The following is a 27,848-nucleotide window of genomic DNA, read 5'->3' as shown; positions in this document are numbered from 1 at the left end:
TCTTGCTGAAAGCCACAATGACTGTGAAAGGGAAAATACTTATATTAAGCATCAGGAGGAGTGTCATATTCACATATGTACACACACACACAAGCATACATACAAATATGCATGCACACTGCATTTAGCACAGGTTGGTCCTGGAAACCAGACTGGGGTAACAAGGGAATGAAGAAAGGACAGACATGTGCACAGAAGAGCTGGGATGAGGAACTCTTCCTGATGGAGTGGTGCCTCCTACTGCACAGCAGCTCTAGAACCCAGAGTTTCTTATGAACGGTTCTTACAGAAGGGTGAGCAGGTGAGCAGTCTGTAGGGCTCTATAGGGAGCAGTCTCAGGTTGGAGTCATTCCTGAGGTTGGAGGAGGGACGAGGAAGCTGTTTTTCACACACCGTCAACACAGACAAGAAGGTAGCTTTGCCATGGGCTTAAGACACTGTAGTCCTTGACAAGCTGTGCTCATGTCAGTAATATGCATTCACTCAGCTTCCTCCATTTTCCCTACAGCACACCCTACATTTGTGTGTGTGTGTGTGGTACTAATGATTAAACTTACAAAAGGGTAATTTAAAGTACACAATTTTCAGAACCAAAACTTGATTAGGTGATTCTATTAAGGGTGGTGGCATTGATGGTAGAAAAACAAGAGAGAAAGTAACTAGGGCATACATATGTGAAGAGACCAGTAAGAACTAGAAGTGAGTTGGATATATAGGTAAGATCTGAGAAAAGAATATGACAAAGACAGCACAGAAGGACAGCTTCACTGAGGGGAGTGATAGCTGGAGAGGAGCAGGGAATGGGGTGTGGAGGACAGTTTTACTCTCTGACTATACTGAGATATGAGGATATTCAGTACTTGGTTATTAGCCATAGAACAAGAAAGGGAGGATAAAATAACACACATTTTTTTGCATGTTTGTTTTTATGGTATTATTCATATGATGCCAAAGTTCACCCTGGTGTCTCATTTGCTGAAAATACTTAGCCTTTCTTTTAATCAGATTACCAGAATTAAGCATGTGACAGGATTGGAGTGGCTCTCAAGTATATTAGAAATACATTAGAAAACTAAGTCTAGAACACCGTGTAGTTTTCCATTTGACTGCTGACAGTTAACTTAAGTTTCTTTTTTAATCTTTCCACCAGGACTTGGAGGAGCAGAGTCGGTTGATAGCGGCTTCCAGTAGACCAAACCAGACTGGTAGTGAGGGCCAGGTTGTTGTCCTTAGCAGTAGCCAATCAGAAGAGAGTGATTTGGGAGAAGAAGGGAAAAAAAGAGAATCAGAAGCATAACTTTTTGCTTTTTGATTGATTTTCCCCTTCCCCTGGGATGTGGCACAAGGTAACCGTATTAAAAGATCAAGGAGACTAAGCTTTATATTTGCTGTTTCAGCTTCACTTAAGAAAGACTAAGCATGATAACAAGTTATATTGAGCATATCCTTAAAAAATAAAATACTATGCATTATCATCAAATTCTGCTTACCTAAATAAGACCTGCTTACTTTCCTGTAGTAGACTGATGAGAAATCATACTTGTTCAAGACATTTTACTTTGTGAATGCTTTTTATTTTGCAATGTAATTGGCTGTCTTCATAAGAAATCATTTATTCTTCAGATTCTGACATTGGTGTGTGTGCTCTCTCCCTTTCTTTAGGAATATCTTGTTGGTAGTGAGGGAGTGTTCAACCAAATGAGCTTAAAATCCTTTCTGTTGAGAATTCTACAAGTTTGCTAATATTCTAACAATATTAAGTGTGCAGTAGGATTTGTATAAAATCACTAGGACAGTGGCAGATGGTGCTCTTGATTTCAAGGCATTTTCTGGACTTGCTCCATGTTTCTGATGTACTGTAACATGGCATAGGAAAGAGACTCAAGTGTCTTTGCTGGTGTTTGATGCAGTCCTTGGTATTTTGTCACCGTCTTCTCAGTTCTCAGGTTGGGACTTTACTTATTGCTGCAGAGCAGTGAGGGTTAGAATTTATTGAAAGATTTTTGTTGTTGTTCAGACATTTTATATTAGAGTTGACATGTAAAGGGAGTGTTATAGAGTGATACATTGTATTTTCTGTATTGTGAAATAATTTTTTATTGATAATAAGTGACATTTCAAAAGATGTTGTATAACAATTATGTTTACTGCTTAGAATAAAAATGTGCAGTTTGGTTTAGAGAACATAATCTTTTAAATTTCAGACTGATAATCCCTGTATTTTCATAATCCCACATTTTGATAATGAATTGAATAGCCACTTTATATCCACAAAGGCAAATAATTTATGAGTGTAGAATAATTTGTACTAATTATTGTAAATACTTTTACTTTTCAAATGAGCAAAAGATCTAATTCCATGAAAGACTGAAAAGGAATTGAACACCTCATATAGTATAGGACCAAGGAAGGAGTTAGCTTGCTACCAAGGTTGACATGTCCTCAGTTCATCTTCTGTCAAACCTTTCCTCACTCAGATTTTAATCTTTGTTTATAGATTTTATTTTCATGTGTTTTACATGAAAAAGTATATATATATATATGTATGTGTACAGGTTAAATATATTGAGTAAAGTATTCTACATAGTCATACATTTATAGATTTTCAAGAGGTTAACCACTAATTTCACAAGTAATTTTCTCTTAGTTCTGAATTGAATATAGCTCAGTTTCACACTCTGTAAGTACAGTTTTCGTAGTCATGAGATAACTATATATATATTTGATCATGATACTGTTTTTAATTCATGTGCCAAATGGGACTAGTGCTTACTTAATACTCTTTAAACTTTTATGTTACCCAAATATACAGTTAATAAGTAGCAATTTATGGAGCCCATTTGGTTAAAAGTCTGTTTTGTACTTTCTAAAGGGAATGCTTTCACTTTAGTGTTTCCTTCTTGTTAAAACTAGAAATTGCTGTGCTCAGTACTTAACTACTTGTGGCAAGTCTTGTTTTAAAGATTTTTTTGGGGGAGGGGGTTTCGAGACAGGGTTTCTCTGTAGCTTTGGAGTCTGTCCTAGCCTAGCTCTTGTAGACCAGACTGGCCTTGAACTCACAGAGATCTGCCTGCCTCTGCCTCCCAAGTGCTGGGATTAAAGGCATGCACCACCACCGCCTGGCTGCTTTTAAGATTTTTGAGATTGGTAAGGTTTCTGACTTTTATTTTTGGTTTTGTTTTGTTTTTGTTGTCTGTTTGATATTAGCAGTGCTGGGGATCAGACCCAGGCTCTCATATATGCTAAGTAAGCCCTCCACACTGAGCTGCATCCCAACCCAAGTTTTCAGTTTCATGAAGTGTTTTCTTGATATAAGATGTCCTGCGGATTGCAGGGGAAATCTGTTTTATAGTTAGAGTGGTCACCATCAGGAGACAGCTTTAATTTCTGCTGCTATGTATGGCAGCAAAATGCTGTGATTTGGATAAATATTCAGGCTAGGGGTGAGAGTTTTCTAATTCTTTTTAAGTCACGTTTCATAGGAATTCCCACAGTTGCTATCGCGTCCACAGGTCAGATCAGAATGTGTTCTGATGCCCAGGACATGTCCTGAGTGGACTGAACATTTTCGATGACCTAGCGTCTGTTCTGCTGCTGTTAAACTGTAGGGATTTTGCACAACAGCTTTAGTCAGCTCTCCTGCTTGAAGAAAGCTGCCTGTGAGCTTCTTCTAAACGTCAATGCTGATCTTGTTCTGTTGTACTGTCCTCTAAAATCTCTCCCAGCTTCTTAGAAATTAACAAAATTTCTTTAAAAAGGAAGAGAAATTTAGCCTACCTAATTCTACTGTGCATTCTGTTACCTATATTGACAGTACTTACATAACTGTGTAATAAACTCAATAGAAAATCACTTCCTTCTGTATCCTTGCTAGAGACTTGCTGTAAACTTGATAGAGACTGAAATTGTACCTTTGAACAGAGTCCCTGAATCTCTGAAGCTATTCTTGTTTTTGTCATGTATTTAAAGACTACTTGGTGTTCAATTTCAAAAAAGAATTCCTAGCTCCACAGTGTTGGAATGAGGAAGTAGCTATTATTTCTGAGAAAAGAATAGTAGGATGTACATAACATTGTAGGCAACGTGGTTCCGTGTGGTGAACGCTTACAAACTACTACAGGAACCATGCTATTTACAGTTGGAACTGACCATGCTGGCAGATCCTGAAAGCTACCATATTACAGAATCTTCTGACATCTGAATGAAATGAACATATTAATTTGCTTTTGTTAACAAGTCTGAGCATTTGTAGTAAGCAAACTTTTCATCTTGTTTTTAGCAAGTTTTATTTATATCTCTATAATGAGATTTTTATTCTACATTAATAACAAAGATTTGAAACTAGAACCATGGTGAACTTTTAACCAACCTCTAGCTACACTTGTAAGTAACTGACTTTAATTAATATGGATATTGGGGACTAAATGATAATGTGCAAGACTGCTTTGTATATTTTGTGATTTTTGTAATGTAAGTAAATTGATTAACTCTTATTTCACTGATGATATTAACCAACTGTGCAGTGTACATATAATTGAAAATCATGCAGCATCTCTCTTTAAAATTGGATTTGTGATCATGGTATAGCTTGTGGGGCAGAGAACTTATTTTTTCATTTGTCAAAATAGGTATTTGCTGACAGGGCTTCAAGAAGTATGTTGTTGGGTTTTTTAAATGTATAATAAAGTCCATGATTTTTTTTATAAAGACTTTATGTATGAAATACTTACTAGTTACTCTGAATTTTATTTCCCTGCGTAATTTCAGATGTTTTCAGGCTGGGGCTGGAGAGATAGGTTAGCAGTCAAGAACACATATTCCTCTCCAGGGCTTGAGTTTAGTTCCCAGCGGCCACAGCAGATGGCTCACATTTGCCTGCAATTTCAGCTTCCATGGATCTGATACCTTCCTTCTAACATCAATGGGCATTGTGCTCACATGCACCTCCCCTCCCCCACATCCCCACATTACATATATATTCTCTGTAAAAAGACTACAAAAGTCACGGCCAGGTATGGTTGTGAATACTTGTGATCTTACCTTCTGAGAGGCAGATGCAGGTGGATCTCTGTGAGTTCCAAGCCAGCAGAGGTACTTAACTGAGAAAAGACAATCCTCAGTGTCTGCTATTTGGAACACGAAGTTGCATTCATACACTTATTATAAGATCAATACACAGTTTTAGAACTGGGTATATTTCAGTTACTTGAAATTTGCACTAGCTTCTAAGGCAAGCCTAGTAGCCTACGATGGCTTTGAATTTGAGGTCCTCCCCCTCTACCCCTGAGTAGTTTGGATTATAGGCATGTGCTACTGCATTTGGATGAGTTTTTCTTTTTTATTTCTAATTACCTTACAATTCTAGCCATGTGTTGAGAAAAGATGTTCAAATTCTTTGTGTGTTTTGGTTTGTTTTTTGTTGTTTTCCTGAGACAGTCTCCTATAGCCAAAGCATCCTTGAATTTACCATGTAGCTGTGGATGACCTTGAATTCTTGATCCTCTGCCTCTATCTCCCAAGAGCTGGGATTACAGACATATACCACCATGCCTGATTTCAGAGCTACTTTAAAATTTATCTTTGCCAATTTCACACATGTATATATTTTAATTATATTTACCCCCCATCACCACCTCTTATCCCCCTTCCATTCCTGCTGAGCCTCCTTTTCCTTTTAATAAGTTCCCCTCATGCAAGTATGAAGACAGGTCAGTACAAATGTAACAAGTAAATAACCTACTGGAGTTTGAACCACTTCCCAGGGTTACACCACCGAGGAAAGTGACTCTCTTTTCCCTCAGCAGATGTTAGTTACCAGTAGCTCCTTGAGAGCCCTGATCCATGCTGGGTTTATTTATTTGTTTGCTTTATTCATTTAGAGAGAGGTGTGTGTGTGTGTGTGTGTGTGTGTGTGTGTGTGTGCATTTGTGTGTCATGGTGTGTATGTGGAGATCAGAGTACAACTTGCTGGAGTTGATTTTCTCCTACCACTGGACTCTGGGGGTCAGATTCTGGCCATCAGGCTAATGTGGGGAGGAGCACTTTCCCCCTCTGGCACCACAGTGGAACGCTGGTGTGCTCCGTCTTGTGCAGATAGCCACAGTTTCTGTGAGCTCATGTGATCACGATGACCATGGCAAGTACAGTGTTTCATAGCAACCCTGCCCATCCTTTCCCTCTGACTTTGTGTGTTTCCTATCTTTTAAATTTTTATTTACTTTTTACATACCAATCCCAGGGCCCCCTCTCTCTTCTCCTGCTCTTCCCACCCTCAGTCTGCTCCTCAGAGAAGGGTAAGGTCTCTCCTGGGAGGTCGACTAAGTGTGTCCCATCACCTCATTGAGGCAGGACCATGTGTGTCCCATCTCCCCCCACACCCCACCCCTGTGCCTAGCAAGGTGTCTCTCCATAGAGAATGGGCTCCCCAAAGTCAGTTCATGCGTTAGAGTTAGATCCTGGACCCACTGCCAGTGTCCCCATCTACTGCCCAAGCCACACCACTGTCACCTGTATCAGGGCCTAGTTCGGTCCTGTCTGACCCATAGCAGGATCTCTGCCCCTTCTGCTGTCTTCTGAGCCCCACAGGGGGATATTATCAATGTTTTGTTTAAGGCCGAGCACTCAACAGTTACTTATTCTTAGCATTTTTATCAGTTATGAGTCTTTACCTTACTTGACACCTACCAAAAAAAGAAACATCTCTGACCAAGGCTGAGACTAATTTATGAATATAACGTGTTTAAGAGGCACTTTGAGAACATGTTCATTTAGCAAAACAGCAGCAGGATTCTTCCTAGGGCTTATGACCTCTGCAGCCTGGGGCTTTAAAAACTACCACAACACCTCCCCCAAAGTAACCCAGGTTTATAGTACGAGGTGTGAATGAATACCTTCTTGTGGAGTGAGTCAAATCCAATCAGAGAGCAGTATGATAGCTCATCGCATTGCATCAGGGGCACATGTTGCCTGGCAGTTCAGTACTGTCCCTAACATAGAGTCCCGACTGGGTAAGACAGTGATAGTCCCGTACCCTGCCCCCAGATGCCTTCATAGAAGCGCCAGCTCTAGGAAAGCTAGCCAGCAAGGAGAAAACTTCCAGTTTGTTTCTTGATATCTTTGTGTCCTGCAACCAGAGTGTGGGATGTCTTCAGCAATATCATCTCACTGTTGAGTCATGGTGGGCAGTCAAGAGTAAGAGCAATAACCTGTATTGTCTGAGAGACTGCTGAACCTCTGAACAGCTCACAGAGAGGAGTCCCACACAGAATGACTTTTTACATGATGTAGACTACACTCAAGTTTTAATTGCTGAGCAAAGAGAAAGTCATTTAAAACAAATCGTGAAGAAAATAATGCAGATTATACCTTTTTCCTCCAGAATAGGTCTATTACCAGGTTCCTGAAAAACTCTCTTGTCCGTAAAGGTCATATTCTTTGTAAAGGATGTAAGCTTTTAGACGGTTGGGCAATGGAAGAAATGACATGAAGACAGGGCAACGCAGACGTAACCGTCCCATACACTTCCGGATCTTGAGGCGGCACAAGTGTTTTAGAGAACGAGGGTTTGCTAAAACAGAAAGAATCACTTTGTTTTTTGGTGACTGAGGGCTTAGTTGGCAAATGTATTTGATATCTGTGTTAGTAGCGTTTGTTTGCCATACTGTCTGTAGGGCAACAGCTCTTCAGTTTTCATCGCTGTCCTCTGGAGTTTCAGAAGCACAGTTGTGAGTCTGACTTGGTGAGACTCCCAAATCCTTCAAGTAGTTAAATATCAGCTCCCCCATCCTGTCTTTTGGAATTGGCTAAAAGTTCAAAGATCACCCCAGGAGAAGCAAGATATAAGAAAATCTTATTTTGACCCAAGCAAGAGAATTCATTTGGGGGGAAGCATCATTTTATATGCTACAGGGTTAGAATGTAGCTTTTCCTCTTTCTGTTGCCAGTTCATAACTTCTAATTCTTGGGTGTGTATTGTTCCCCATAGCCATAGGGTTAAATGGATTGGGGGAAAAGTGTTATCTGTCCATAAAGTAAGTAATTAGATTTCATTTGATGGGAAATGATCACACATTATGAATAGCACAATTAAAGACTAGTATTTTTTTTATTCTTTTTAGGTCAACCTTTTAATCAGAAGAATGTTCTAAAATAAAATAGATAAGTGTTTTGGTAAGAATTTTCTATAAGAAAGATACTTACTCAAGATCAAATGTATTTCTGGCCAGAGCTTCTGTTTTTCAAGCACAGCTTTCAGTTTTGAGCAGATTTGCACTTGATCAACATAATCAAGCAACACCCGGACAACTTTTCCAGAGAGATGCTGTAGCCATGACAAAGTTATGACTTCGCAGAACTGAGAGGAGAACAAGCAGAAAGCAAGTAAAAGCGCTGAGCATCGCGCTTTGGCGGTGTAATGAAAAGAGCACTAAACTCAGTGCAGGAGCTCGCCTGACCTCAGTGTGGCCCCGGAGCCTCACAGGACAATGAGGTTTGGCAGGTAGTTACCTGTGTGTGCTTCTTGGCCGTCTGCAATAAAGATGGCCTTGTAACTGACAGTTCTAGCCATCAGATGTGAGTGGGAGTCTGGGTTGTTGGAATGTGGGTGTGTGTTTCCCTTGTTAAATACAACTGTCTAGTTGGAAGATAACTTAGTTCTGGATCTTGTAGGAGAAAAGAATGAGACACTGGGTTATTTTTAAAAGACATTTAGCATGCGTGCATGCTCATGCATGTGCATGTATTGAGGTCAGAGGACAATGTTCTGGAGTTGGTTTCTCCTTCCACTGTGTGGGCTCTAGGGTTCAAACTTGGCTCACCAAGAAACGTGAAAGAAGCCATTTGAAAGCCCTGGAAAAATTTGGTGAGGAAAATAACAGAGGAGGTAAGGCAAAACCAAGAGACTCGTGTGATTCTTTCCATCAGAAAGATGGCAAAAAGAAATGGGCTCATCAAATTTGAGAGCTAAAGAAACAGTGATTATAGGTGTGTGGAACTTGGAAACATTTTAGCTAAGTAAATCATTCAAAGAAAAAGCTAGAGTACATGATCTTTAAAACCTTGCTCTTGTGTTGAACTTGTGAAACACTTCATATTTCTGACTCAAGTCACTTTCTCCTTGGAGTTATCTTTCTACTTCTTACATCTTCCCACTGTGGGTTTATCTTATGATGTAGCATACCAGAGTCTTCCCAATAGGAGCTTCCCCAAGGGCATATTGTATCTATTGTTATAGTTCTAAGACTAGAGACATAACTGTTTACCAAATGCCACCAGTGCTGCGGACTTACCATAGTATCTTTAATAACTGTAGGTGTCCAGCCTTCAAAAGTACAAAAACGATGAACTCTGTCCCCGTGAGGACAATCAAAACATCTCTCTGTGTCATACCCATAATTCAGTAGCATCCTGAGCATGACTTCATCTTTCAGTGAGTATTGCAGTGCCGATGGGAAATGCAAAGGGTTAACTCTGCAGAAGTAGTTGACGTTGGCCCCGTGCCTCAGTAGTAGACTTATGAGCTCATGGTTGCCCATCCTGAGAGCTATCTGTAGGCAGTTGACTGGGTCTTGATTGGGCAGAGCGCCAGCATTCAGAAGCAGTTTAACTGAAGAGAGGTCACCATTTGAAACAGCAAAATACAAGGCTGACTTCCTTTGATCATCATAATGTTTACGGACTCTCTGATCTAGCATGAAATTCACATCAAATCCAGCCTGAATGAGAATTTCCAGGCATTGGGGGTGTGCCCCAGCTGCTGCACAGTGAACTGGACTGATCCCACTCCTCTTGATGGCAGCAATATCCGTAACTGGAACCAACATCTTTAGAGCTCTGGGAAAAAATTTTCAAATGCACTTCAGGTTGTTACAATGCAGAGTTAACCTATTTATGAGACTGTTAGCCCTACGTTGAATGATGTATGTTAACCAGATGGTATTTGGAACCCCTACCAAAGTGTTAGTTTCTTCAAGAAACTCAGATGTCAAGTAAAATTTAATGGAACTACTGTTAAGGGAAAAACTCCGAATTAGCCAGGTCACCTGAGGCCCAAGGTTTCCAAGGTTCCCAAGCAGTTCTTTAAAGAAATTTAGTTATTACTATTTCCTGTTTCTTACAATTACAGAATTGAACTTACAATAAGTGGCCTTTGTCAGCTGCCACATGTATGGGCAGGTGGCCTGAGCTTTTAGGAATGTTGGCGTCAGCTCCATACTCTAGCAAGAGAGTCACAGAGTCTGGATTTCCTCCTCTAACGGCTTCAAGTAAAATGGAGGAAGAATCAGAGGCCTGACTGTGAACATCAGCTCCTAGAAAAAGGAGAAGGCTCATTAGGCAAAGATTCTTTTCCACTATTGCTTAAGCAGTCTTAATATACCATCACCTCCACAGAGAAGCAGCTCAGCAGTTAAGAGCAATTGTTGCTTTTCCAGAGGACCAGTGTTTGGTTCCCAGCACCCACAAGGTGGTTCACAACCATCGGGAACTCCAGTTCCAGGGGATTTGATGTCCTCTTCTTACCTCTGTGGGCACTATACATGCATGTGGTGCACATACATACATGCAGACAAACACTAATACACTTAAATACAAAATTTTTGAAAAACAATCAGCACCTGTTATAGTAATACACTAAGAACCGAAGACATAAAATATGTGCTTCCCTTTCCCACGTGCTGTATAAACTAGTTGGGGAAGAAAACCATGGGCTAAGTTGACTTTCAGAGTTTAATAGATCATTTGATTCATATTTTACCAAGTATTCCTACTTGAAGTCCAGTAGGAATACTTGGTAAAAGGTAGCTTTCTTTTTAGACCGGCTTATAAAAGTCACCCTAACCCATAACATGCTTACATGCAGAGTGGCCCAAGCAGCCGGCTACATTTCTATGTTATCTAATGATGTTTTGATGACAAGGGACATTAGTTATTTTTCAATTACAGACTTCATAGTAAAAGACCCTAATTCTTCTTAGTTAAAGTTGAGGGCTGTCAATAGCTACAAGGTAAGTGTATCCACACCTCTTCGAGTATGTAGGTTAAGTGTCCTCTAGAAGAGCTAGGGCAGGGACTGGGAGGGGAGCTGGGAGCTGAAGAAAAGAAAGATGTCAGAGTCGATGCTAGAAGTCTCGATAAAGCTGAGTGCATTCTGAGCATATTTGGAGCTCAGTAAAAAGAATGTGCCTGTAATATAGAATAGACTCCTTCATCACAAGGGCTGCACAAGAACCTCATTCCTAGAATGCAGTAAGCAATCTAATAACCAGTTTTGAATGTTCACTACTATGTCCTGGTTCCTTTATATGTATAAAAATTTCTAAACTTGGGGCTGGAGAGATAGCATAGTGGTTAAAAGTACTTATTGCTCTTCCAGAAGACCTGAATTGAGTTTCCAATACCCAGGTTGGGTGGCTCACAACCACCTTTAACTCCAGTTATAGGGATTCAATGGTCTCTTCTAGCCTTCTTAGACATCTACACACTAGTAGCACACACACAGACACACACACACACACACACACACAGACATGTAATTAAACATAAAATCTTGGGCAAGAGTGATGACACACACCTTTAATTCCAGTACTGGAAGGCAAAGGCGGGTGGATCTCTGAGTTTGAGACCAGCCTGGTCTACATGGTGAGCTCCAGGACAGCCAGGACTGCATAGAAAGGCCCAGTCACAAAAATCAAAGATAGATTTAAAACAATCTTACGGAATATTTAAACTTCACAGTGAACCTCAGAAGTAGGTTCTAATATCCTCATTTAAAGGCGAAAAGATTCAGGCTTTCTGAGTTTTAAGTTCCCCAAAGACACAGAGCTAGTAGACAAGCAAGGTGATTAGGATGAGAAAGTGGAAATTTTGATTGGTATTATTTATAAAGTAATAAAAAAGAGGAAAAAACAAAACAACAAAAATTTGTGTGCACATCTCCATAGCCAAGCTTACTACTATGAGACCATCTTGCTACTGCGCAAAAAGTACAATTTAGAGTCAGATATGACTTCAAATGCTGGCTCACTGGCTAGCCTATGATGGCTAATCTAAAGGGTTAAAAAGATTTAATATTTGTTCTCTTTCTCCATCTCTATATTTAAATCACTGATCTAAACAAAGGTTTACTCTTAGTCTAGAGATGTGGTTTATTAGAGTTCCTTTGAAGAATGCAAAAGACTGGTTTAAACCCTGGCAATACACACACACACACAGAGAGAGAGAGAGAGAGAGAGAGAGAGAGAGAGAGAGAGAGAGAGAGAGAGAGAGAGGAGGGAGGGAGGGAGGGAGGGAGGGAGGGAGGGAGGGAGAGAGAATATCTTTCCTTAAAGATGAAAGATCTGGTATTTACTTTTTGTTATTCTAGCGAATAACATCTAACAACGTCTCTTAGATCACATATGTCAGGCGTCATGCTAAAATTTAATAGACATTTGATGGAGACCTGCTTCCTGTATAGAAAAGAAGTAAGTATACAAAGGACAGAACTTTTCTTCAATACAGGGGACTCTGCCATCTAGAATATTGCAGACTGGGACTACATATTACTAAAAACCAAAACTTCTGGATATAAGGAGAATAAAAAGATAGGTATACTGTTGGGACTCCATACACTCCTTCATTGGACACATTAATGATGATCTCAATGATCTATAAGTTTTCTGAGCCAAAGGTTCCTGCTAGTCATCCCAGAATCTAGAATGACCATCAGTATAATTCAGTGTTGTGGTACGGGATTGGGTGTACTGGAAGAAGTGCTGCAGCTGGTACTGCCTTTGATTCTCTTTCCTCAAGTGCAGGCTGAGGTTGATATCTGCCTCACATATTTAAAGGACTGTACGCGGCGCACAGACTGCTCAATGCCTGTGGGATAGACAGTGCTCTGGAAACAGGAATTGTCCTCTTCCCCAGGAGTGTGGCTGTTAGAGCAGAGGCTAGGACCCGAAGCAAAGTGGTCAGGAGGAATTTGTTCTTATCTTAGCAACTTGGTGACAGATTGCCTCATGAACCCCTTGGGGGTGTGGAAGGAGAGAAATGGGGAGGGGATATGCTAGCTAGCTAGATGACAGATAGATAGATAGATAGATAGATAGATAGATAGATAGATAGATAGATAGATAGATAGATAGGGCAGATACACAGTAATATTGGTAGAATATTCCTTTACACTGTGTGAAAATACTTCACTGTGATTAGTTTAATAGAAAGCTAGGCAGCCAATAGCTAGGCAGGATTTTTAGGGTAGCGAGAATGCTGGGAAGAAGAAGAGCAGAGTTGCTAGGAGTTGCCAGCCAGAGATGGAGGAAGCAGGAAAGCAGCATGAGCCGTGCAGCGTAAAGGTGGAAAGTCCATGAGGCAGAAAGTGAGTTAATAGAAATAGGTTCGTTTAAGTTGTAAGAGCTAGCTAGAAACAAGCCTAAACTATCAGCTGTGCTTTCATAATTAATAACTCCCTCATCATGCTAAGAGAGTTTTACTTTTGTGTTAGTTGCTCTTTTCTACAAAGTCTCTGCCACAATCCATGTTCTCTCTCTCCCTCCTTCTCCTTCGCTCTCAACTTTGTCTCAACCACATAAATATCCAGTAGCTACTCACAGCTTACAAAACAAAATAAAAATGGGAGATGGCTGGCAGGACAGAAAAAGTCTATCCATTCTAGTCGTAGTGGTTCAAGTAAAATGCTGCAGGTCCCCGAGGTGCACAGAGGCAGGGTTGAATGGGCAGGGCTTGTCTCTTAGAGGGACAGGACAGACCATTACAGTAGTGGTTTTTTAAAATAATTTATTTATATTTTATGTGCATTGGTGTTTTGCCTGCATGTACTCCTGGTACTGGAGTTACAAACAATTGTGAGCTGCCATGTAGGTTCTTGAAATTGAATACTGATCCTCTGGAAGAGCAGCCTTGCTCTTAACCACCGAGCAATCTCTCCAGCCTTGGGAGTAGTGTTTTACATCAATGAGATATATGTGTTTTTTTTGTCTTGTTTTGTTTTGTAATCTGTGAATAGCTACTGGATATTTATGTGGTTGAGACAAAGTTGAGAGCGAAGGAGAAGGAGGGAGAGAGAGAACATGGATTGTGGCAGAGACTTTGTAGAAAAGAGCAACGAACACAAAAGTAAAACTCTCTTAGCAGGATGAAGGAGTCCTGGGCAAAAGTCATCTGCAGCCTCAGAATTTGTAAAATTGTGTCACAAGAAATTCGTTCTCCATGTTCAGGCTTTTCTTTTTGGACAGGGTTTCACTGCATAACCTTGACTTGGCTGTCCTGGAACTTGCTCTGTAGACCAGGTTGGCCTTGTACTCACAGAGATCCACCTGCCTCTGCCTCCTGAGTGCTGGGATCAAAGGTGAGCACCACCACCACCGCCCAGCTGAGTTCAGGCTTTTAACAGTCAAGATTCACACACAATTTTCTCAAACACTGGTTTTTATAAAAATGTTAACATGTATTATTTTGAAATACCCCATCAGGAGGAACTCTTGGGGAACCTGAAGAGATGGCTCAGTGGTTAAGAGCACTGGCTGCTCTTCTAGAGGACCTGGGTTCAAGTCCCAGAACCCACATGGCAGCTCGCCACTGTTTTAACTCCAGTTTCCAGGCATCTGACTCCCTCTTCTGGCCTCTGTGGACTTTGTATTCATGTGGTAAGTTTAAATAAGTATTAAAATATTAAATACAAATAAGTAGATCTTTAAAAACAAGCACTAAACCCTACCAACCAAACCCAGCCTGGCTCCCAGTCCTCCTGTAGTCAGTCACTAAGCAAATCTTGCCTTTCTGCAGTAATAGTTCCATGATTTCAGTGTGTCCGCCTTGAGCAGCAAGGGCAAGAGGAGTAAACCCATAGGAGCTCCGTGCATCTGGGTGTGCCCCCGAAGTCAGCATCAGCTTTACCATGTCCCAGTTGCCGAGCTTGGCAGCTTCATGGAGAGCTGTCCTCTTGTTGGCACATCGCAGGTTGACATCTGCGCCATGACTGATCAGCAAGGTAGCCATGTCATAGGAGTCTTTCAGAACAGCTGGGAAATTGTGAGGTAGACATTATATAAGAGAAGCTTAAGGTAAGTGGCATATTAGCTAGTGCCCTTCAGTTTAAGGAATTTTTCCCCTCCTCCCATGCTCCAGGATTCTGTTTAGTGTTATGCCCAAATCTGTGCAATCCCCGCAAGCTAACAAGGAGACTGAGTCCCATATGTAAAAGCAAAGTACAGGTGCTCCCTGAGGTTCTTTTCGATGAAACTGATCATGGAGTTGCAACAACCAAATCATAGTCCCGGCCTAGAGTCATAGTACCACAAACACACAACATGAATAAATGAAAGGCAAAAATCCAGAGAGGAAGACAGTTGCCCACCATCACTGTGAAAGGCTTCAGAGTGTAATGTGTGTTTGCCTTTATGTGACTATTATCACACCAGACACCCGCAGTTTTGAGGGCGTGGGGCTGACCCGCACTCCTGTGGCTTATGCATGGCCTTCTCAGAAAGACTCAGCCCCAGGAGACAACACTGGGGTGCTGGGTTTAAAGAGCCAGCCATTATTATTCTCTGTCTTTCCTAACTATCTTTCTTCTTCCTCAGAGGATTTTTCTTTTTTAAGTTTTGTTTCTTGGGATATGGTTTCAAAATCCATGCTAGCTTTCAGTTTACTGCGTGAGCTAAAAGTCAAGAATAGTTAGTTACAAGTGGAAGTTACAAGCTAAAAAACAGGTTTCTCTGTCCAGCAGGGACTGAATGGACAGTGTGGGCATGGAGAAGACCTAGACCCTTCTTTAAAGACAAGCTGCTCATTTACCTGTAAAAAGAGGAGAATTGCCTTCAAGATTCTTAGCATTTGGATTGCAGCCATTGAGAAGTAGAAAATGGGCATTTTCTAGGAGGCTACTGCTGACAGCCAAAAAAAGTGGTGTTTCTCCTTTGTGGGTAGTTTGTTCCCACATACTGGGTTTGGTAGCTGAAATAAACCCATCACACCACATAGGTTAAGATGCAGAAATAAACATTCTTCAGAAGTATCAAGGGGAGCGAAAAGGAGTTTACCATTCAGGGTTATTTCTAAGATGTTTCTATTTAACTGCACTGCTGCCGTATGCAGAGGAAGCCAACCATCCCCATTGGCTTCATCAAATGCAGAATGGTACTTGGTTAGGTGTGCCAGTGCATCTTCCTTACCTAGTAACAAGGAAAATAAAACAGATTCTTATTTGGCACACACGGGAGCCCATGCTGCTTCTGGAGTCTACACCAAAGCTGGTGTGAAGGAGTGGAATCCAAGCACCGTCTTCAGTGACAGGCAAGTTTAAATGTCATGAGACCAGCACTGAGGCCTTGTACCCAGCATTCCACCCCCAGCTCTGTTTGCACATGAGTTCTGGCATTCTTTGATAAGTTATGCTGAAGTATTTTATCCCAGAAAAGACCACTTCAGACTCTGGGTCGCTCAAATGCCTTGTCTATAGGAGAAAGTAAAAAACCAGAGACAGATACTGGGGTTCAACCTGAAGATCAGAAAAGCAAAGCAGCCAGCCACTAGAGAGCTCTTACATCTGTGAAATCTTCAGACTGAAATAGGAGTTCCTGTCTCATCCTGCCTTATATTCCTCTCTAGCGCTGTGATTAAAGGCATGCACCACCACAGCCCAGCCTCTATGGCTAACTAGTATAGTTGCTGGGATTAAAGGTGTGTGCCACCGCTGTCTGGCCTGTATGATTGACTACTGTGGCTGCTTTGTGGGGACCTTCAGGCAAGCCTTATTTATTAAAACACAATTAATAGCCCAATATATTTCCCCTTTTTGTCTAAAAAATAAATAATATGAGAAACTATATATAGTAAGTACAATATATAAAATATTGGCAATAAATACATCAACAATATCTAGTCCACTTGCATTTGACAAATTCTGAGAAAATATTCCATATCTATACTATCTTGGTGAGTCCAAAGTCTTGTACCTAAATTACTTTCTATTATAACTTGCTTTCTGCATCTGGTAAATGGGGAAAACTATATCTAGTCTTCAACTCCCTCAGAGACCCAAGAAGGAAATAATGTTAACCACGTAAGCAGGAAGTGTGAACAAGCAACTTCCATAAAATGTGAGAAATGACAGAAACAGCTGGCAGCCTGGACAGTCACCCAAAGTTCCTCTGCAATGTTGGGGCACCCATCCATATCCTGTAGGCCTAGCACATCTGACAGACTTTTCTGTGAAGTAGGATATTCTGAGGGGTTGTCCCTCTTTGTCTTGACAATGTTTGACAGTCACTCTTTTGTGTCCTGCTTGTCTAATTAAGACAGCGGACTGTTGAGGCAAGGGCACTTTCGTGACCAGTGGCTCACATTGAACACAATGAAAGTAAACTCCATGTGGAGTTTCTTCAGTGCCCATCATCTTCTCCAAAGTAGATGGGTACTGCCAGGAGCAGACGTGTCTCATTGTCATAAAAAACAGAACTCATGTTATTAAACCATCTTAAATGGCATATTCTATAGATCTCTGATGTGTTTGAAGGTAACCTGTTTATCTAAAATATATCTTTGTCTGACCTTGAAAACATACCTAATGTGACTACAAGTTTGATTATAATAGGTAATTCACTACTAACCTGCAATTTCCTTATTATCCTAAACAGTTAGTAGTAATAATGTTCAAGGACTGGAAATTTACATTACATTGTTAAATGAGCTGTATAGATATAATACATTGACTAAGAGTAGAAATGTATGTACAGTATATTATAACAAAATTAAGTTCAAATTTGTATCAATGCACAAAATTTGTATACAATATACAAAAGATGAATGCATGCCATATGAGACTTCCTTGAATTTCCTTAAATCTGATATTATTAGCACAGGAGTCTAGCTAGCTATATCAGAGCTACTGCCATTTGGCAATTCCTATAAGGTTACTGGATATATTAAGGTTAGTTGTATGAAAAGTTTAAGCTGTTTCTCACTGTTCTTATAATGCAATGCTGAAATTGGCTCTCCATTAAATTCCTCTGTCTGGATTTGAACATCTCTGTGATCTGTTCTGTTTTGTTTTTCTAAGGTCTGTATCTTAGCACTCAGATTATCTAACTTTTTTCTTTAGTGATAAGACAAAAATGATAAAGCTGATAATGTTTACAACTGAAATTACATAAATTCCATATAAATTAGATATCTTCTTATTTATTTGTTCCATTTTCAAACTGTCTAGCGTATTATCATACAGAGACCCAAATCCCTCCATTGTAATGATTTTTTTCCATTTTTAATGTGGGAATAATCTCTCTCTTTTAACTAACTAACTCGTCCCTTTAAGAATTCTCAGTTGTCTTACTAAATCTGCTGACTATGTTGATGAAGATGTAGGGCTCATTGCTTCTGTGTAGAACAGTAAAAGCCGGACTGAATTTCAAGTTATCTAGTTTGGCAGCAGCCTGAAAAGGGCGTTCAGGGAGAGGGGCAACTCATGGTGTGTGTGGGGGAGACAGAGAAAAAGAGAGAGAGTGGGGGGGAGGGAGAGAGAGGGAGGAGAAAGCTGGCTCTCAGAAAAAGGCACAGGGGATTATTTGGAAAAAGCATGTGTGGCAGAAAAGGGGTTGGGGGGCTGCCTGAAGGCAGAACCAGCCAGTCCAGGGCTGGTGAGTCCTGTGACTTTCGGAGCCCAAATTTTTCTGGAGTTTGTGTGGCAATTGGAGACTTTCAGAGAGGCTACAACAGGAAAAATCCAAACTTTCTCAGAGGCTCTGAGAAAAATAGAATAGAAAGCCTAGCCAGGTGGGGCAGGAGCCCCAAGTGCAGCTCTGGTCTGTACCGCTGGCTTTTTTGTGAATTCATACCCCAAATGTTGGGCACCAAATATAGCGTGACTAATAAAAGCCCACAGACAGATATTAGGGTTCAACTTGAAGATCAGAAAAGCAAAAGCAGTCAAGCCGCTGGAAAGTTCTTACCTCTTTGATATCTTCAGACTGAAAGAGAAATGAGTTCCTGTCTCATCCTGCCTTATATTCCTCTCTAGTGCTGGGATTGAAGGTCTGCGCCACCACCATCCAGCCTCTGTGGCTAACTAGTGTGGCTGCTGGAATTAAAGGTTATGCCACCACTGCTTGGCCTGCACGGCTGACTAGTGTGGCTGCTTTGCACTGACCTTCAGGCAAGCCTTATTTTTTATAACACAAATAATATGCCACCAGAAGACCGTTTCCAGACTTTTGGAGCATGGAAGGAACGCTGCCACCACTGTAGCTCAGCACACATTGAAGGAGAATAGGAAGAGTACTTAACTGTCTCTATTGCTTCAACTATCTTCTTATGATCAGCACTCGAAATGGAATGGGACCTGCACAAAAAAAAATACGTAGTTAGAAATCTAATGTTTCTGATGGAAGCCCAAAGGAAAAGGCAAAAGCTTTTACTCAGGGCTGAATTCCCATACGAGGCAACCATGAAACCTAGCAGACCACTTGCCATGAGGGTGGGCATGCAGCCTAGTGTTAGAACTGCTCTCTAGCATGTACAACATCTCAGGTTTGATCTCCAGTGCACACACATGTGCTTGTGCATGAGTGCAAGGGCTGGGGCAGAGAGAGAGAGAGAGATCCCATTTGTAAAATGTAGTATTTTCCCAATACATTATAGGGAAACTGCCTCTCCAGCTCTGTCATTAAACATAACTTCTTGGAGGCAAGGAAAAGGGTCGACTTGGGAGCCTAGATTGCAGTATATGCCCTCAGTAAGTGTTGCTGAATTGACTCAAATCTGTCTGAGACTGAAATATCATCATACCACATAAAAAATGGATACTCTATGATTTAGAAAAAAATTGTTAGAAAGTACATAATCAGGGTGTGGATTCCCCGTAGGCATAATTCTTTCTCTGGAAACAGTAACAGTTTAAATCCTCCTGTAGGGTTAAGCCAGCCCCTTTAGGAGGCGGGTTTGCCTTGGGCGAATGCGTACAGATAAATGGTCGCGCGGGAGGCGGCTCCGCCCTTTTCCTTCCTACCTCCTGTGCTACGCAGGAACTTTGGTTCTGTAAGTTTATCATTAAAGTGGTAAATATTCTTTAATATCTGCATTGCATTTATTTACGCCGATACATTTGGCGCCCAACGTGGGGCTTTGCGGAGACCCGACCCAAATCGGAGTCTCTTGGGGCCACCGCTCCTAGCGGCGGTCTCCCTGGGTGCGCAAGCTGTACCCTTTCAGCCGGTCCGACTCGACTACGGCTGGGGACACAGCTGAGATTCTGAGCGACTTGATCTTTCCCAGTGCCTGCTAAAAAGTCAAACGGGACGGGAGTATTAGCACTCCCCGGCCCCGCCCTGCCTGACAGTGGCACAAGCGCCTCTGTAACAGCATGATCAGTCTCTGTTCCCCTCCCACCACCACTTTGCATATTGTGGAAATCTATCTAGAGTAAACTGGCCAGGGTTCTTGTGGTTTAGTAAAATGTTTTCCCAAGGGATATTTTCAACACGGTTACGTGTTTGTTATATTTATCATTTGTTATTATTGTTTATAGTTATATTTGGTTTAGTTCTGTCTTATTTTAGACAAAAAGGGGAGATGTAGGGTTAAGCCAGCCCCTTTAGGAGGCGGGTTTGCCTCGGGTGAATGCATACAGATAAATGGTCGAGCGGGAGGCGGCTCCGCCCTTTTCCTTCCTACCTCCTGTGCTACGCGGGAACTTTGGTTCTGTAAGTTTATCATTAAAGTGGTAAATATTCTTTAATATCTGCATTGCATTTATTTACGCTGATACATCCTCCTTTTATGAAAATACCTAAACATCAAAGCATTGTATATGAATTTTTAAAATTTGAGACAGGATCTCACTGCATAGTCCAGGGGTGCTTCAGATCCCTGCCTTGTTTCTGACTCTGCAGGAGTTGTAGGCATGAACCACTGTGCCTGGAATCAATACGTGCATCCTAGATTCCTTTCTCAGATTACTCAAGGAGTCCAGGTTGGATAGAATGAAATTTCTTCAACCCTTTGTCCTGTTCACAATGTGGTCAGTTGCTTTCCTTTAACATTTAAAACTGTGCTTACAGGTTGAGTGCTGTGTTAGTTTCTTCCTGTAAGAAAAGACTGCACTGTTACTGACTTTAAACAGCACAAATCCATTCCTTTGCAATTCTTTGATTCTGGACTCTGGACAGATCTGGCTTCTCCTGAAGGTTCTAGTAAGGTTCTGCTTTCTTGTCTTCTACAACCTTTAGAGCCATCATGTGGTTTTTGGTCTGTGGACCCATTCTTTCTTCCTCCAGGTCCTTGATTGGGTGCAGCCCTCCCTTCCATGGCACCTTTAGGTTCTTTCCTTTTCCTGCCTCCACCATTTACCTAGGGTCCTTGTGATTACACTGGGCCTGTCCAGGTCACCTACACTAGGTGGTTAGCATGCTTAATCCCGTTTAACTTTACTGCAGTTTATTATGTAAGGTTTGCACATTCAGGGTCTAGGAATTAGGGAGTAAGCACTTTCAAGTGGGCCACTACTCCACACAGCACAAGAATGTTCTTGTTTTCTTTTGCGTGTGTGGTCCGCTTGTTTACATGTTCACATGTGTATTCATGTGCAAGAAGAGAAGAGGCCATCATCTGGTCCTTTCTCCATTGCTTTTCTTTTTCTTTTTTTTTAAATATTTATTTATTTGTTATGTATACAATATTCTGTCTGTGTCTATGCCTGCAGGCCAGAAGAGGGCACCAGACCCCATTACAGATGGTTGTGAGCCACCATGTGGTTGCTGGGAATTGAACTCAGAACCTTTGGTAGAGGAGGCAAAGCTCTTAACCTCTGAGCCATCTCTCCAGCCCATCTCCATTGCTTTTCTACTACGTCTCTCACCTGGCGCTCATCCTTTCAGCCAGATGGGCTATTGGCTGGCCAATGTGCTCTAGGTACCGACATGTCTCTGCCTTCCCTGAGCACATTACGGATGTGCACCACCATGTCTTGTATTGATGTGGGTGCTGGGTATCTGAACTTAAGACCTCATGTTTGTGCAGCAAATACTGTACCCATCCCCCACTCTAGATTTTTAACACCAACAAAAACCAGGCCCAATCAACAATCTCTGGGTATACAAGTTTTGAGGTTTAATAATAAAATTTATGTTATGACTATAATTTCAATTTCCATGAAACATTTCCTTACTTAGTCAAAATCTCTTATACTTTTAGACTAAAAGTATGCATTCAAAATCAATTGCTTGGTTATGGATTTAATACCATAATCATAAGACTGATATGACAAGACACCCTAATGGTCTGTATCCCATTTTTAAAATTGGATTATGTGATCTTTTGTGTTCAGTTTCTTGAGTTCTTTGTATATTTTGGAGATCAGACCTATGTCTGATGTGGGGTTGGTGAAGATCTTTTCCCATTCTGTAGGCTGTCATTTTGTCTTGTTAGGAGCACTCGCTGTTCTTCCAGAGGTTCTGAGTTCAATTCCTCACACCCACGTGGTGACTTACAACGGCCTATAATAAGATCTGGGTGCCCTCTTCTGGTGTGCAGGCTGTGGGATAATGTTTTTGTACACTGTGAAGATTTGTCACTTGTATTGGTTTAATGAAATGCTGATTGGCTAGTAACCAGGCAGGAAGTATAGGTGGGATAACCAGACTAGGAAAATTCTGGGAAGAGGAAAGATGCAGTCATCATCCAGAAGCAGAGGAAGCAAGATAAGAATGCCTTATTGAGAAAAGGTACCAAACCACATGGCTAAACTTAGATAAGAATTATAGGTTAATTTAAGTTGTAAGAGCTAGTTAGTAATAAGCCCAAGCAATAGGCCAAACAGTTTATAATTAATATAGGCCTCTGTGTGTTTATTTGGGACTGAATAGCTGGAACTGGGTGGTACAAAAACTTCTATCTATATGTGCAGGCATACATTCAGGCAGAATACTATATATTTAATAAATAAATCAATCTTTAAAAAGGACAACTCCCTGTATTCTAACTTTTCTTTCCGTTTTGCCACAGTAACGTTAAGGTCATGACTAGTCTCAACTCTTGGATACTTTTTGACACTCATTTCTAAGGAGGCAGACATTACCTCTTGTCTTCTGATGTGTGCTGAGTTACTCCTGGCTTGTAAATATCCAGCAAACTCTGCTGAATGATGAGCTGGGTGTCAAAGTCAGCATCTGTGTCCTCATCACTGTTGGAGTTATCCATGTGGGACTCAGAGAGGTTCACTTTCGACTCAGAATGAATTAAAATACGTTTCTAGTTGTGAAAAGACTTCCAACTGCTTAAAAATAGGAATGACACCTAGAAAACTAGAAGTTGATAGGGTTGATAAATGAAGGAAATGCACATTTTGAAAACAAATATTCATTAAAAATTTTCCCATGGGGGCTGGAGAGATGGCTCAGCGGTTAAGAGCATTGCCTGCTCTTCCAAAGGTACTGAGTTCAATTCCCAGCAACCACATGGTGGCTCACAACCATCTGTAATGAGGTCTGGTGCCCTCTTCTGGCCTGCAGTCATACACACAGACAAAACATTGTATACATAATAAATAAATAAATAAATAAATATTTAAAAAAATTTACCCATGAAATTAAAAGTTTTCTGGACTGCCCATAGAGTCAATATAAATTAGAAGTTTCTGGCTGGGTGGTGGTAGTGCACGCCTTTAATCCCAGCATTCATGAGGCAGAGGCAGGAGGATCTCTGTGAGTTCAAGGCCAGCCTGGTCTACAGAGCTAGTTCCAGGACAGGCTCCAAAAGCTACAGAGAAACCCTGTTTCAAAAAATCCAAAAAAAAAAAAGAAGAAGAAGAAGAAGTTTCTGTAAATAGACATTTTTTGTTTGTTTGTTTTTCGAAACAGGATTTCTCAGTGTAACAGCCCTAGTTGTCCTGGAACTTACTCTGTAGACTAGGCTGGCCTCCAGGCTGCCTCCCAAGTGCTGGGATTAAAGGCATGTGCCACCATTGCCTGGCATAAATAGACATTTATTTAAAACTTATTCAAGAAAATCTTCCCTTCATATGAGCCATGATGCCTGCTCCACAGGAGGGATTTCATGCTTGGTACGGTCATCCTGGTCATGCTGCTTGAGGAGACCACAGGCCAGTGGAGGGAGCCTACTATGGCTGTTTTCCTAAATAGATACACTATCAAAAACTGCTTTCTATGGTTTATAACCATAAATTTATGCTGCTCTAATCCTTGCTGGAGAAGCTCCTGTTTACGATGAGTGGTAATATAGAGACCCACACATGGGTTCAGTGTGGGTGTCAGTAACTGTGAGTGCTCAGCTATGGGTGACTCACATATATCCACACCCCCATCTCAAGGCACACCGAGGAAGAAGGAGCAGAAAGGATATAAGAACTGGCAGATGGGGAGGAGAGCTGCAAATGATGTTCAGACAAGATACAGCTGTGGCACACAACTCACAGCACCTATGTAAAATGAAATCTGTCTAATGCTAGCATGGATGCAGGAGAGGCCCTGCGAGGCCCTGCATCTCGCTGAGGAACCATTGACACTTGATAGCTGTTGAGCGAGGGAAGGTCACTCTCTTTCAGGAAGTGGCTTCTGGTAGGTTGCTCATGCTCCAGGGGATGCCCCACACCCGTGTACAGAAATGGGAAGCACTGATTGGACTCAGGGGGCTTTTGATAGCACTGAACCAGAGAGCATGAAGCTGGGATAAGAGAGGGAAGGGCTAGGAGGAGCTGGAGAGAAGTAGTAGTGGATGGGCATTTAAGATGGCTTGTATTAATGCATGAAAATTTCAAAGCATAAATATACTATTTAGTAAACAAAAACCAACCAAAAGAAAATGCCCAGTAAATATCTAAAGCGGTATTCAACATCAACCTACTTAGCCATTAGGGAAATACAAATTAAAACTGTTTTGGAGATGGCTTAGTTCGTACACAAACATGAAGACCTAAGTTTGCACCCCAGCACCCATGGGAAAGAAGGTGTAGCAGCACAGACTTCTAAGACCGACACTGAGGGGACAGGGTTACACATAAGTAGATTCCTGGAACTTCCTAGTCAGCCACTTTAGACAATTGGTGAGCACAGGGTTTAGTGAAAGGCCTGGTACCAAAAAATAAGGTGGAGCAGATCTCTCCAAAACAACACAGGCTGTTGCCACGACCCTTCTTTGCTCACAATAACTGATAGTTCAGTGCTATCAAAAGCCCCGAGTCCAATCAGTGCTGCCCATTTCTGTACATGGGTGTGGGGCAATCCCTAGAGCATGAGAAACCTACCAGAAGCCACTTCCTAAAAGAGAGTTGGTGTGGGATAACTGTCTATATTCTGTCGATTATGTTTTAAATAAACGCTGATTGACCAGTAGCCAGGCAGGAAGCATAGGCGGGACAACCAGACAGGAAGTAGAGGTGAGTCAATGAGAACAGGAGAATTCTGGGAAGGAGGAAGCCCATTTCTTTCCAGTCCTGTCCCAACCACAGAAGAAGTAAGATACAATTGCCCCACTGAAAAAGGTACCGAGCCATGTGGCTAACATAGATAAGAATAATGGATTAATACATGTTATAAGGGTTAATAAGAAGCCTGAGCTAATGGGCCAATCAGTTTATCATTAATATAGACCTCTAAGTGATTTCTTTGGGACTTAACGACTGTAGGAACCAGGCAGGTCAGAAACCCAGACAACAGAGAGTGACCTTCCCTCGCTCAGCAGCTATCAAGTGTCAATGGTTCCTCAGGAAGATGCAGGGCCTCGCAGAGCCTCTCCTGCATCCATGCTAGCATTAAACTGGCTTCATTTTACGTAGGTGCTGTGCTATAACCACAGCTGCTGTGCATTGATATGTGCAACAGCTGTATCATGCCTGAAAGTCATTTGTAGCTCTCCTCCCCATCTGCCGAAGACTCTAAAAACTTTGACGCAGGAAAAAAAATCAATCTCAAACCAACCAGTAATACTCATCCCTGATGGCTAGCTTTCAGTGACACTCAAGACTTCACAGCAGCCATGGTTACCTGCAGACCTGCACAAGATCAGACTCTTCAAATTCTGGCGTAGACGGAGCAGATGACCTCTGACCCCTTCCCTATTGGCACAACCATTGAAAATTGCTATCTCTTAGGTGACTGAAAATCATTTCTAAAAAGGGTGTGACTACTGACAGGGTTTCCACGCTCAGTGGGATAGCCCCACATCCACCCACACACATATGAACTTACTGGGTTATAAAAGGAAAAAAAACCCACAAAACAAAAGGACAAGAAACTGGGAGGATGACATATTGGGGGACAATATATGATCGTATTTCATTGTATGCACCCACAAAAATGTCAAGAATAAAGGAAAAATTAAAGAGGAGTGGAGAGCAATAGAGAAGTACACCCCACATCGCCCCGCTTCTCTGCCACACATACACTACAGGACAGTAGCAAGGGACCAGAAGAAGATATGGTTTTAAAGGAGGGGGAAGGGGACCAAAGGAGAGCGATGAAAACATATGATATGAAAGTCAAAGGGGACTGTATGGGCAAGGAAGGGGCTGGGCAAGAGAGGTAGGGAGGGCAAAACCAAGGGAAAGGAAGGAGGAAAGTATAACATGTGTGTCTGAAAATGTCGTAACAAAACCCATTTACATGCTAACTTCAAAATTCAAAGCAAAAAAGGTAAAACAACAAAAACAAAAAAAACTATTTGTAAATAAATAATTAAATGAAAGAGTTGTTTTTTTTAAGCCCAGGCCATTTTTGCAATATTGAAATTGACTTATTTTAGACAGAACATGTCTAAATGATTCTAGCACCCAGAAGATCTTCCGGATACACAGAGCATGCCGTGCTAATACTATTTTACGTGGTTAAGTGAAAGTGGGTGCACCATGGGAGTAAACACATCGCAGCATAGGAAGAGCAGCAGCGGGAACAAGCCAGCGTATCTCCATGGTTTGAAAAGAACATTGCCATTTTAGTATACAACAGGCTCTAGAGACTAACTTTACCTTTGGTTTATCCTCGAGGACGGCTCTGGCTCCCATGTGGCAGGTGCATCTGAAGTTCCACTTCCCTCTGGCGAGCATTATAAATAGCTTTACTATAAATACTTGATCATAAGACAGTCTGGCATGTTCTTGTTTTTCACATGTGGGTTTGTGCTGCCTGGAAACATGACCTCTGTTCTTCACTGCTAGATTCATCACATTTAAAAGATTTCATCCGACTTGGCAGATATAAAGTATTTTCAGGGGGTTGACCATGAAAAAAAATCATTTTGCCACTGGAGAGCAGAATTTCTCACTGAAGAGGAGGCGGCAGTTTTGCTTGGATGGCATTATCAGAGGTGACATGACTCCTGATCCTAGTAGCTCTGGCCTGCACCCCTAGTTGCTGGGAAGGCTAAGGCAGGAAGATTCCAGGCCCAATGCCTGTTTGGGCCACAGAGTGAGTTCGCAGCTAGCCCAGGCATCTTAGTGGCACCCAGTCTCAAAGTAGAAAGAAAAAACGTGGGCTGGAGCTATAGCTCAGTGCAGAGGACTTGCTCACATGCACAAGACCTCTGGTTAAATCCCCATCACCACCAAAGAATAACTGCTCCACAGAGTCACTGTAGCCTTAAGTACCCTTGGGACCCCAAGAAAGGGATGACATTACAGAAGTTATTTTTAAATTTGTGTGTGTGTGTTCAGGTATTGCACACACAGTGTACATGTGTTCAGACTGAGATCAACCTAGAGGTATTACTCGTCAGAAACCATCCACCTTTTTATAAAATTTTTATTTTATGTGCATGTGTGTGTACCTGCATGTATGTATGTGTCCCTCTGTGTGTAGGTGCCCTTGGAGGCCAGAAGAGGGTGTTGGATCCCCTAGACCTGGAGT

At 41.5% G+C, this 27,848-nt stretch overlaps 2 protein-coding genes across 7 annotated transcripts in view; one reads left to right on the top strand and one right to left on the bottom strand.

The window, feature by feature from the left end:
- The window catches only part of Appl1 (adaptor protein, phosphotyrosine interacting with PH domain and leucine zipper 1), a 42,358-nt gene extending 37,651 nt beyond the window's left edge, over positions 1-4,707 (top strand). For both annotated transcript variants that reach the window (XM_075988849.1, XM_075988848.1), the window contains one exon: positions 1,151-4,707. In XM_075988849.1, the coding sequence (XP_075844964.1) occupies positions 1,151-1,297 (147 nt within the window). In that variant the 3' untranslated portion in view covers positions 1,298-4,707. The remainder of the gene's footprint in view (positions 1-1,150) is intronic.
- On the bottom strand, positions 1,143-27,094 carry Asb14 (ankyrin repeat and SOCS box containing 14). Of its 5 annotated transcripts, XM_075988850.1 has the most exons (12): positions 26,972-27,094; positions 23,069-23,294; positions 19,282-19,336; positions 18,332-18,431; positions 16,041-16,172; positions 15,796-15,954; positions 14,775-15,020; positions 10,136-10,307; positions 9,288-9,831; positions 8,200-8,353; positions 7,366-7,567; positions 1,143-1,228 (listed from the first exon to the last, which is right to left on the bottom strand). In XM_075988850.1, the coding sequence occupies exons 2-11, from the start codon at positions 23,188-23,190 to the stop codon at positions 7,389-7,391; spliced, it is 1,863 nt and encodes a 620-aa protein (XP_075844965.1). In that variant the 5' UTR covers positions 23,191-23,294; positions 26,972-27,094; the 3' UTR covers positions 1,143-1,228; positions 7,366-7,388. The 5 variants fall into 5 exon arrangements, with proteins under 5 accessions (XP_075844965.1, XP_075844966.1, XP_075844970.1 ...); XM_075988851.1 differs by lacking the exon at positions 18,332-18,431 and having other exon boundaries at positions 16,041-16,174; positions 19,283-19,336; XM_075988855.1 differs by lacking the exons at positions 18,332-18,431; positions 23,069-23,294 and having other exon boundaries at positions 16,041-16,174; positions 19,283-19,336; positions 26,972-27,022.
- Between the last annotated feature and the right edge of the window lie 754 nt (positions 27,095-27,848).

The sequence above is a fragment of the Microtus pennsylvanicus genome, chromosome 10 (genome assembly GCF_037038515.1).
Source record: "Microtus pennsylvanicus isolate mMicPen1 chromosome 10, mMicPen1.hap1, whole genome shotgun sequence".
NCBI classification, from domain to species: domain Eukaryota; kingdom Metazoa; phylum Chordata; class Mammalia; order Rodentia; family Cricetidae; genus Microtus; species Microtus pennsylvanicus.
Note: the sequence above shows the minus strand (reverse complement) of the source record. Positions and strands in the feature narration are given on the sequence as shown.

Excerpts from the sequence above, each read along its gene's own strand:
- Asb14 (XM_075988850.1), bottom strand. The coding sequence starts at position 23,190 with ATGGATAACTCCAACAGTGATGAGGACACAGATGCTGACTTTGACACC. Across the intron at positions 18,432-19,281 it reads TAGTTGAAGCAATAGAGACA|GCTGCTGCCAAACTAGATAA; the intron begins GTTAAGTACTCT and ends CGCCCTTTTCAG. Across the intron at positions 8,354-9,287 it reads CAGTTATTAAAGATACTATG|TTCTGCGAAGTCATAACTTT; the intron begins GTAAGTCCGCAG and ends TTCTCCTCTCAG.